The 11,629-nt window shown below is 49.2% G+C and overlaps 1 protein-coding gene and 1 non-coding gene across 2 annotated transcripts; one reads left to right on the top strand and one right to left on the bottom strand.

Moving 5' to 3' along the window:
• Window positions 1-225: 225 nt before the first annotated feature.
• On the bottom strand, window positions 226-333 carry LOC136478671 (small nucleolar RNA R71). Its single transcript, XR_010764389.1, has one exon. It is a non-coding gene; the product is annotated as a small nucleolar RNA R71 (small nucleolar RNA).
• Window positions 334-6,653: 6,320 nt separating this feature from the next.
• LOC136473569 (cytochrome P450 CYP73A100-like) lies at window positions 6,654-8,511 on the top strand. The gene has a single exon (XM_066471217.1). The coding sequence runs from the start codon at window positions 6,722-6,724 to the stop codon at window positions 8,312-8,314; it is 1,593 nt and encodes a 530-aa protein (XP_066327314.1). The 5' UTR covers window positions 6,654-6,721; the 3' UTR covers window positions 8,315-8,511.
• Window positions 8,512-11,629: the final 3,118 nt, after the last annotated feature.

Here is an 11,629-nt window from a genome sequence, read left to right as displayed (position 1 = left end):
AAAGGCACATGAAGATGTGAGTGCCCATCTCCAACACTTCCTAGAGATTTGCAACACTTTCACCATCAAAGGAATTTCTAGAGACGCCATATTACTTTGCCTCTTACCATTTTCACTTTTGGGGAAAACAAAACAATGGTTCTACACCAATAAAGATAGACATACTATATGGGAAAACTGCTCCACTACCTTTCTAGCAAAATTCCTTCCCATGGGCATGACCAATGCCCTATATGGAAGAATCTCAAGCTTTCAACAGCAACATGATGAATCTATCCCTGAGACAAGGGAACGCTTCTAAGACTACATATCAGAATATCCTCATCATGGGATGGAGGATTGGCTACTCATGCAGACTTTCTACCATGGGTTGACAAGCAGCACCCATGTGAATATGGATGCCGCTGCTGGAGGTGCATTTTTATCACTCACAATCGCACAAGCAACAGCTCTTGTGGAGAAGATGGCCTCCAACCAAGGGTGGAATGAAGAACGTCTTCAGACCCGCAAGAGAGGTGGAGGTATTTATCAACTCAAGGAGGTAGACATACTTTCTGTCAAGATGGATCTTCTCATAAAGAGGCTCAAAGACCGAGCCAATGAGAAGAAAGAAGTCATGCACATTCATGATTCCTGCATGGCATGTGAAGAAGTCATGCACATTCACTCAGAGTTATGAAGGAAGTCATGCTATCTTCCTTAGTAATATCCCTTATGTGTAGATATGGAGTTGATCTTAGCCATGACTACTAAGCGTAATTGCACTAATCATAGTATGCTTTGACTTGTAATTAAGAATGACTTAGGAATTATTTCTCTAATATCTACTTAGTCATGCTAATACCATAGAAAGGAGTATTCTGAGTGATCAATGTTCATTTATCATTTATCATTACTTATCATATTTATCTCTTGACTTACCCCTATTATCAGTAGAGTATTGGTTACGGTTTATTTTCTCCATCATACGTATAAGTTATCATTATATTTCATTTGCCCATCCTTTCTTGTGGTAAAAATATAAATAACGATACCTGGAATACTCCTGGGTGAAATACTACAATGGTAAATTATCTGTGCACTTGCAGATCTCTTCATTTATATATATTCTTTCTAGTCACAATAAAATACTTAAGTACTTCTTAGTGTCATTCTAGTAATGATGCTAGGTTGTACCAACAAGCATTTCTGGCATCATAGCTAGGGATGATACCTTAGCAAAAGTGATGTTGAGAAATATCAATAACATTAGGTGGCTACTTAAACAAGTGACAAGTCAATAAATACCAACAATGAGGCAGAAGGAAGGGTGACAACTGCACAAACGACAGGCGAAACAAAAGTAAGACTTGCACCTTCCCACTTTCTATAAATTTTTTCACATCATAAGCGAGTGGGCGCCATTAAGTCACACCACAACTGGAGAGGCCAGCAGGCCCCCGGGTCCACGTGCAGAGCGACCTACCGCGCTTGCAACCATGCGACGCACATTGGAAACCTCATTTTGGGTCGACCCTTAGATGGGCTCAAGGCCATCAAAGGGGTAGGGGCAGGGCGAGATGGGCCTTGAGCAGCTCATATCAGTGGTGTGGAACCTCTTGGTCATCTCCCCCTATGTTCGAGTCATTGGCTTTGAAGTCGGCCGGGTTGACCCCCTTCGAGGGAGGCATCTTGCCCTCTGGCTGCTGCAAAGGTGGTTAGGGATCGATGAGTTTGACGGTCGATGATTTGTGGGATGTCTCTCGATGAGGCACAGCCAAACTCCATGTCAATTATTGAGGGATATCGGGTCCCACTCAAATTACCCATTGACATCGATGAGGCGCACTGCTCTGACCAATGAGGTTACAGTGGACAGTCCTCCTCGTGTGGGGCAAAACCAAACTTGCCCATAACAAGGCATCATGACCTCTCGGGGTCAACAAGGACACCAGGGAAGAATGAGTTAGGACCCCATGAGCTCACCAGAGGATGAGGCCAAGCCTCGAATGGCTAAGGATTCACAATGGTGCCTTCCTCGAGAAGCAATGTTGAATCCTATAAAAATGTAACCACGACCCAAACGAGCACGGTTGAGACTGCTTTAGGCCCAAATGATGCCCCTCAATCATGGGAGGCGTACCACAACCAAGAGGCCACCCGGGAATGCGGTCAAAACCCAATGACAGACAGAAAAGACCTAATCTAATGAGCTAAGGCATAATTAAGGAAAGGGTCCATTAGTAGAGGGCAAAGGCCGACCTCCCCATCTAGCGTGGTGGAAAGTCAATGACTCGCTCTACGAGCACAACCTTAAAACAAGCATGACCTTGACCCAATGGCTCAGGGGTTCATCATGATACTCAAAGAAGGAATTCTCCTTTATTCACAACAATCACGAGAGTTGTCAAACCGCTTACAGGGTATAAAAAACTCGGTACCCCCACAAAGGTGGCATAGCCCAAAAGCTCTGGGAATTACTGCTACAAGCACTACAAACAAGGCAGAAAAGAAATACGCAAAGGAAGAGAGATGGGTTGGCCGGCTTCCAGTGTGCAAACACCTTGTAGCGTTGTCACCATGATGGCACAAGGAAGCACACTGACACGGCCACTCGATTTTGACTGGATCTCGTACCCCAACACGTAGCACCCTGACACGGCCAGGCTTAGCAGAGCAGTCGCGTACCGGACCACCAAGGCAACTTGACGAGATGAAACGTAATAGCCACCTACCACATTGAACACTCTAGCCATGACCTCGAGTCTACATTTGACACAAGTAGATATCAGCGTCTCCACGATCACTTCACGATCGTGAAAATGGTCGGTGGCTACTGCCGGGGTTATGATACCCTGGGTATCTCAAGACACCGATTAGTGAGCTGCTTGGGTGGTCCACGATGGCCAAGCTAGCATAAGCCCAACAATCGTGGCCCATCAAAACCGCATAGACATGGGCCATGCACAGAGGCAAGGGGACCATCATGACCTCTTCCTCCTCCTTCCACTGCACGCTACGTGGCACCGCACAACCTCTCTTCTATCTCGACCCTTGGGAACGGACGAGAAGGGGTCAAGCCCCATTATGTGCGCCAACCCTAACAAGGGTAGGCATGTCCCACTCACCTCGCTAGGACTGAGGGGACAACAATCACCTTAGTCAGGATAGACGCCATCCCTACGCCACGCTGTGGGGACAAGACAACACCGTCAGGTAGTGACGACCGGTATGGTGACCCACTGTCCAAATATGGCCCGATGAGACAGGCGTATGGCCCCACCCACTATGGGATGGGGCACACAACCATGACCTTGACTTAAGGCCAACCAAGCCAACGAAGCCCTCAACCCCACAACTCGAGGTCGAGGTCACCGGCTCCATGACCAGCAAGGTGGCCAACGATCAAGGGGCGGCTACCTACTCCATCACTATCGCCACAAAGCCACTAGGAGAACAGGAGATGATGACGAAGGCCACAGTGAGCTCACGTTGCACCATGCCAACAGTGCCATCATGACCAGCACTATAGCATCACCCCACGCCATGCTACCACGTGGGCACAAGACCATGACGACAACCATACCTAGATGTACGCTGATGCCAAGACAAGACGACCTTCCTTGCAAACCAAGTTTACTAGTTTTCGCTCCATCAAGCTCATGACCACTTAGTCGGGAGAACCTATCTCTCTGTATGTAACCTGGCCTCTTGGACTCTATATAAGGGCGGCCAGGCTCCCTTCCAAGGGGATGAACTCCTGATACTTCATTTGGGTAGTCCCTCACCACTCTCCTACTTCTTTCCCTCTTCTTACACACCCCATTGTAAAAACTTCAAACATTCAACCAAGAAACATGAACTCGAACTCTCTCTAAGACTGGACGTAGGGCTCCGGCCTGAACCAGTATAATTCCTTGTGTCTTTGGATGCTACCATCGTCTTCCTAGAGCAGTACGACATACATATAAATTCACTCGTTGGTTGACAAAACACAAACACACACCCTCCAGTTAGCTTAGCCGACTAGCATAGTCGGCTAAGCCGACTCCCCTGTGCCAGTTGAGTTCTAGTTCCCTAGGCCCAAGAAAATCAGGTAAGCCGACTCTAGTTGTCCCCTGCTGAAACCGACTCGGATTGTTTTTGAATCAGTTTTAGGCATGTTTTGGACATGGGAAACATGAAGAACATGTTTGGGACTTGTTTCTTACTGGCATAAGACCACCCCTCTATATATATGAGAGGATCCCAATCGATTGAGGACCCCAACTTCTAATCGTCAAAATCAATCTAATAAACCCCTTTTATCCCATTTCCTCTCTACCTTGCTGGTCATTACGTCTCCCAGTGAGATTTGATAGTGTTCTAGGTGGCCTTGCTAGTCCTAGGGTAACCTCCATGTGCTCCTCCTCAACAGTCTTCTCGGGAGAAGTTTGGGAGCCTGTCAAGCGAAGAATGGGCTCAACATCGGCCCAACCAGTCTCTAGATTGGTTTCGTTGATCTTGCTGCGTTCTTATTGCATTGAGGGTTTATTTCAACTCACCAGGCATGCTAGCCATTCTTGGTGTGTGACTCAGAGCACCTTCCAGCGTCAACACATCTCATATCCATATAATTATTTTGAGATATCTTAAAACCATGTCCCTCTCTCCAAAAGAAAATAAAAAATACCCCTCTATCTCCTATCGGCTTTCGGACGTCTCTTTTGCTTCGACTCCGCTCCCAAGACACTCCTACTAGGGACAAGGACCCTCACTAGAGGGCAGCCCCCTAGCCTGGCTGCTAGTGAAAATTAGGCCAGAACCTCCACACTGCAAGGTCGTGGATGCTTCGATGATGAACGACACAGCGCTAAGGAGCCTCCTTGAGGGTGGTCCGATCTTTCCGGCAGTAGGTTGAAGAACCGAAGATAACTTGTTGCGAACAGCGGGGTAACTAGCTTTATACCTGACAAATGTTGGATGTGACTAAGTGATGGGGAGAGAGGCATTGAATCCTTGAGGACTTTGACTTGATCTCTAAATGACTGCACACCCGCAATCTGGAACTAATCCACACAAATGACTCAAAGAACTCGTAAGTTTAAGGTAAGTAACTCATCAGCTCTAGACTAGAAAACCATACAAGTTATCAATTCATCAAAAGGTCTTTATTAGCTTAGAGGCAAGGGATAATTTTACTAGGAACTACCCTCCTTGAGTATGAAATGGACTTAGAGTTTCTGAAGATAGAGTAGGTGAAAGGTCTCCATAAGATGATGATGAAAGTGTAACATGGGGGTACGTTAAGTCCCAGAAAAGATGTAGTGAATCGACTGATCTCTCGACCGATCCTTTGGATCGCTTGGGGACTCGGGGGCTTTACTCATCGGATACGCTCGCGTGTACCCTCTAATGGAGTCAGGGCAACCTCGAGCACGCCCGCAGCCATCACTCGGGGCTCGGGGGCTTGGCTATAGCCTTGGGCTATCGAACAACAGGAACCCAAGCCTGATCTGTCCACCCGAGCGACCGCTCGGACGACAACCGATGTCCAGACCCTAGCCAGAAGCCGGTTCAGGAATTTGTCAGGTGCCCAGAGCTCGATAGGTACAGAGATGCTGCACAATCTACCCATTCGAACGGCTACGAGGCGTTGTCATCCACTCCCTCGGTAGGGTCACGCAACGGGCGTGATGCGTCGAGACAAGGAACTACCTAAGCTCCAAGGGCCCAGGGCTCCGGAGCCGCTTATGAGCCCCTCCAGCCAAGAGAGGCTCCTAGCGCACCAAGAAAGCCTCGAGAAGGCTCATCCAGGGATGGCCACATAGTGGTAGGCAGCTGTTGATAGTGCGGCGTTAGATTGTGGCAACAGTGCCAGAGAACGGTTGCAGCATTGTCGGCCCCTCCTGTCACAGTCCTACATACCATGGGTTAGGATTCCAACTATTTTGGTCCGGCGACAAAACCCGACCGAGATCTATCTTATGACGCTATCATCTTCGTTGTTTGGATTCAAGGACTAAAGTTTATGAGGTGTCACATTGGGTGTCACATCGTGTGTTCGGATACTAATCATAAAACTAATTACAGAAGCCATGACTAATTCGTGAGTCGAATTTATTAAGACTAATTAATCCATCATTAACATATGTTACTGTAGCACCACATTGTTGAATCATAGACTAGTTAGGTTTAGTATATTCATGTCGTAAATTAATCTTAAATTATGTAATTAGTTTTATAATTAGTCTATGTTTAATACTTTAAATTAGCGTCAAACCTGTGATGTGACGGACTATAAACCAAACACCGGTGGCCAAAAATCGCATCGCACCAACCCAGGACCAGGTCAGAGCGGTCAGACACCAGACCACCTTAGTGCAATTTTGCTATTGCCCAGAGCCCCAGACCCACCAACCAACTAACGTCTCTACCCCCAGCTGGTCAACTCTGACCAGTGATCCACCACACGAGCACGAGCCGTCGAACCATGCACTCCCCCTCGGCAAGACGGCAACCCAACCAACCCAGTTTCCTTGCTCGGCGACGGCGCACACGGATTTCCGGCACAAACCAAGGAATTCCCCGGTACCGCCACGTTTCCCCACTGCCACCAACCGAGGCAGCCCCAGCGGCCGTCGTTATATAACCACGCGCCACGGGCCGCACCACCCAACCCAGCAGCAGCCGAACACAGCAGAGCAACATATCGTTTTGATCAACACACCGACTAATTAAGCGGTCAGCAGCAGAGCGCAGCATGGCGGTGTCCGCGGCCAGGGTGGCCGTCGCCACGGCCGTCTCCTTAGCCGTGCACTGGCTCCTCAGGTCCTTCCTCCAGGCGCAGCACCCCTCGCTTGGCATGCTCCTCCCGGCCGCCGTCTTCCTCGGCATTGCCGCGACTGGCAACGCTGGCGCCGCCAACGCGCCGCCGGGGCCGGCGGGCGTGCCCGTGTTCGGCAACTGGCTGCAGGTGGGCAACGACCTCAGCCACCGCTTCCTGGCGCGCCTGTCCGCGCGGTACGGGCCCGTCTTCCGCCTCCGCCTCGGCGTGCGCAACCTGGTGGTCGTCTCCGACCCGCGCCTCGCCACGGAGGTGCTGCACACGCAGGGGGTGGAGTTCGGCTCCCGCCCCCGCAACGTCGTCTTCGACATCTTCACCGCCAACGGCGCCGACATGGTCTTCACCGAGTACGGCGACCACTGGCGCCGCATGCGCCGTGTCATGACGCTGCCCTTTTTCACCGTGCGCGTGGTGCAGCAGTACAGGGACATGTGGGAGGCCGAGATGGACGCCGTCGTCTCCGACATCTCCGCGGACGGCGCGGCCCAGCGCGCCGGTTTCGTCGTGCGCCGCAGGCTGCAGCTCATGCTCTACAACATCATGTACCGGATGATGTTCGACGCGGGCTTCGACTCTGTCGACGACCCCATGTTCGTGGAGGCCACCAGGTTCAACTCCGAGCGCAGCCGCCTCGCGCAGAGCTTCGACTACAACTACGGCGACTTCATCCCCATCCTGCGCCCCTTCCTGCGCGGCTACCTCAGGAAGTGCAAAGACCTGCAGACCAGGAGGCTCGCCTTCTTCAACAACAACTACGTCGAGAAGAGAAGAAAGGTCATGGACACGCCGGGGGACAAGAACAAGCTCAGGTGCGCCATCGACCACATCCTCCAGGCGGAGAAGAACGGTGAGATCACCTCGGAGAACGTCATCTACATCGTCGAGAACATCAACGTCGCGGCCATCGAGACCACGCTCTGGTCCATCGAGTGGGCGCTCGCAGAGGTCGTCAACCACCCGGTTGTGCAGCGCAAGGTCCGCGACGAGATCAAGGCCGTCGTCGGCCTCGACGAGCCCATCACAGAGTCCACCATCCACAGCCTCCCCTACCTGCAGGCCGTCATCAAGGAGACGCTGCGCCTCCACTCGCCCATCCCGCTCCTCGTCCCGCACATGAACCTCGAGGAGGCCAAGCTCGGCGGCTACACCATCCCCAAGGGCTCCAAGGTGGTGGTCAACGCATGGTGGCTGGCCAACAATCCGGAGCTGTGGGAGAAGCCCGAGGAGTTCCGGCCGGAGCGGTTCCTTGGCGAGGAGAAGAGCGTGGACGCCACCGTCGGCGGGAAGGTGGACTTCCGGTTCCTGCCGTTCGGCGTGGGCCGCCGCAGCTGCCCCGGGATCATCCTGGCGCTGCCCATCCTCGCGCTCATCGTCGGGAAGCTCGTGCGCAGCTTCGAGATGGTACCACCGCCGGGCGTGGAGAAGCTCGACGTCAGCGAGAAAGGAGGACAGTTCAGCCTGCACATTGCAAAGCACTCTGTCATTGCCTTCCACCCCGTCTCTGCATGATGATGATAGCTAACCACGAATGCTGCGCGACATTTTCTGCAGATGAATGTTACCCCTACCCAGTACCCACTCATTTTCGTTTTTATTAGTTACCAGTTTTCTAGTATACGACTTAGTACAGGAGAAATGTCCAGTAAGGGTTCAAAACGAATTTATTGTTTGAGTTTTTGGGATTGTGATTTTGAAACTGAAATATTACTGTCACCAGTTATCTAATTTATTTAAAATAGTTCAGACTCAGAGTCCTGCTCTGTTTCCCGTTTGCATTCCCTTGTCTTTCAACCATTTTCGCGGTTTTCAAATCGATTGAAACAACGGCCACCTTGTCGTGTTCCTCCACGCGCCCTAGGTACTCCAATACGAGAGACTAGCAGTTACATGCCATGCAAGTTTAAGAACTGTTTCAGACTTTCAGTGCCCTTCTTTTTAAGGAAATGTGCTCCCAACAAGGTTGAGTATATATGGAAATAAAAATTGATTTAATCTGAAATTAATACTCTCTCCGTCCATAAGTCTCCATCGTTTTAGCCTTGTCATAAAGCACCTTGACCGGTTTGAATGTGCTAACATCAGTAGAGGCCATACGTAGTAGGGCATCGGCAACATCACTTTGATCAACATCGGCAAAGGTTTCTTTGGAGTCAGGCACTTCAGTTTCACAGGCCAAAGAATCCGTAATAAAACGCACCTCGCTCGCAGAAGAATCGTTGGATTCATCGCAGGAATCTGGCGCCCAGTTCACGCCACGCACAAGACCCAGATCGATGGCGGCGCCCTGGCGCTCCATTGCAGTCGACGAAGGTTGTGGTGAGGCGCGATGGTGAAGAACGATCGCGGAGGCACACGCAGCGACATACTGGTGGAGGACATTGGATGGAATCCTAACGGGAGGGGACGGAGAGATATTTGAAGCGACGGGAGAACGGCCGAAGCAATGAATGTGCAGCGTACAAGGAGTCGCGGGCGCTTAGGGACGAGACGAACCCATGGTCCTGATCTAATACGATGGATACTCTTGGATAAAAAAGTTTGCTCAGAGGACGGAGAGAGTAGTTTAGAGAGAAAACTCCAACATCAATTTGCCTTCATTCTCCATTGGGCTAAAGGAAAGACAATTTTTACAAATTAGTAAAGAGAAAATTCAACATCAATCTGCCTTGATTCTCCATTGGGCATTTTGGGCTAAAGGAAAGAATTCAACATCAATTTGCCTTGATTCTCCATTGGCCTAAAAAAACATTTTTTGTATAAACCTTATTCTCCGTTGGACTAAAGGAAAGAATTCAACATCAGTTTGCCTTGATTCTCCATTGGTATGGAGGAAAGAATTCAACACCAATTTTCCTTGATTCTCCATTGGGCTAAAGAAAATACACTTTTTACAGGCCTTTTAAAAATCAAAGAGAAAATTCCAACATTAGATTGCCTTGATTCTCCATTGGACAACAGGAAAGAGTTCTAACATCAATTTGCTTTGATTTTCCATTTTCTCCATTGGGCAAAAGAAAAGACACACGCCTTTTACAAATCTTTTAAAAAGAACAACTTAGGAGGAAGTATGCGGTTTTTTATTTTAATAACAAGAAAACAGACACATAAATTTGAGTTGAATATGACTCAATCCTAGATTGTTTGACGCATGATGATACCTTCCACCCAACCAATTGAAGCAGACTCACTTCCCTACTTTTCAGAAATATCAAAACAAGGAAACAAAAGTTTTTTATTTAAATCTTTAGTTATTTTGGGCTCTCTTTTTTCTTAACTATCAAATGTGCCCGTGCATTGCAACAAAACCAAATATACTGATAGATGCAAGTTGTTCTAATTCGTGAGTCTAAACCACATACGAGATACAGAGGACTTGACCCAATACGTCTCTGAATCAGACTCCGTATAGACGCGAATTATTCTAACTTATATGAGCACGTGTCTTAAGTCCAGATCACATACGATACGAAACACGGAAGACGTGAGTGCAGTTTGACAAGTAAAAAAATAGGATGGAAATCGCTATTATCTGAATAGTTTGGGGAAAGTGGATAAAAAATAGGAGAGAAATTTTACCTCTTTTAATATAAAAATTAGGAGAGGCTTGCCGCTTGCCCCATAATACATACTAAAGTAATAGGGATTTTAACAGTTACCCCTGCCTTCCTTGGAGGCATGAGAGAACTGGGTTCAAACAATGCTGGGTATTATGGAGTCTTGTATATATCTCAAGAAGTATAATAAAATTAAAGTAAAACAAATTTTAGATTAAATCTATACCTAATAATAAAGAGACAAAATTTCTATCTCTTTTTTTTTTTTTTGTCTAGGCCTTTTTGGTCTGGCCCATTCATTAACCTCTCATTCGGCGCAACGATACTCTCTGGAGAAGCCCACTCGCTGGCGTGTGTGGATGACGGCAGACGCACTCGCTCACGTGCGTTCCCCATGACCCGAGCACCCCACCACCTCCCTCGCTCCCTGCCGCACACGGAGGGCCTTCTCCCCAGCCACCGCCGCACGGCTTCCGCCGTGGCCGCATCTGCAACCTGCGAGCGGCGCGAGGCTGTGGCGGCCAATGGGATACGGCGAGCGGCGCGGCATGGCGGCGCCAGCGTGACTACTGCGAGCGGAGCGGGCGAGCGGCGTGCCGACAAGCGCTAGGCGACAGCAGCTGCCGCTGGGGCCTTGGCCCTTGGGCGCAGCTGCGCTCGCGTGGGTGTGGGGTGTGCCGCGTGCGGTCGCTGAGCAGTGAGTGCGACGGTGGATGCCAATGCAAAGACTGCTAGGGTCGTTTACGCCCTGGATTGGGGATTTGGGGCATTATATTGTTGGGCCAGCAGGGATATTGGACCTGTTTTCACCCCTCGACGCCAGAGACAACCCTCCGCATGGAATCCGACGTGACTTCCTGGCCGTCCTACGGAAGGAGAAGGAGTTGAGGGAGGAATTAGAAAGAAATAACAGGGTTCTAGATGCATAGATACCATTGACAAGAAAATAGTGAAAGGGTGAAAGCCTAGTTTGGTTTTGGATAATTGATGAAACCTAAGACTAACATTTGATCTAAGCGTGATTTAGATAAGGTAGTCCAATCCAAGTGATGAAGCTAGATGACGGTCATGGTGAAGATGATGGCCACAAAAGCGATAATCAAGTTTTTCATATTTAGAAAAGAAGAAAGAGAAAAATAAAAATGGACTCAAGGCAAAGGTATATTGATAGGAGCAATTTTTTGTTTCCACTCAAGACACCATAGATGGTGTGGGTGATTTAGGATCGATAGCCGTTGTCGGGTTCATAAACCCGAGGTCCCTAATGGAC

The sequence above is a fragment of the Miscanthus floridulus genome, chromosome 8 (genome assembly GCF_019320115.1).
Source record: "Miscanthus floridulus cultivar M001 chromosome 8, ASM1932011v1, whole genome shotgun sequence".
Lineage (NCBI taxonomy): Eukaryota > Viridiplantae > Streptophyta > Magnoliopsida > Poales > Poaceae > Miscanthus > Miscanthus floridulus.
The sequence above is the reverse complement of the archived record's forward strand: the minus strand, read 5'-3'. Positions and strand labels throughout refer to the sequence as shown.

Bases quoted from the DNA above. Each gene is read 5' to 3' on its own strand.
- LOC136473569 (XM_066471217.1), top strand. From the start codon at position 6,722: ATGGCGGTGTCCGCGGCCAGGGTGGCCGTCGCCACGGCCGTCTCCTTA.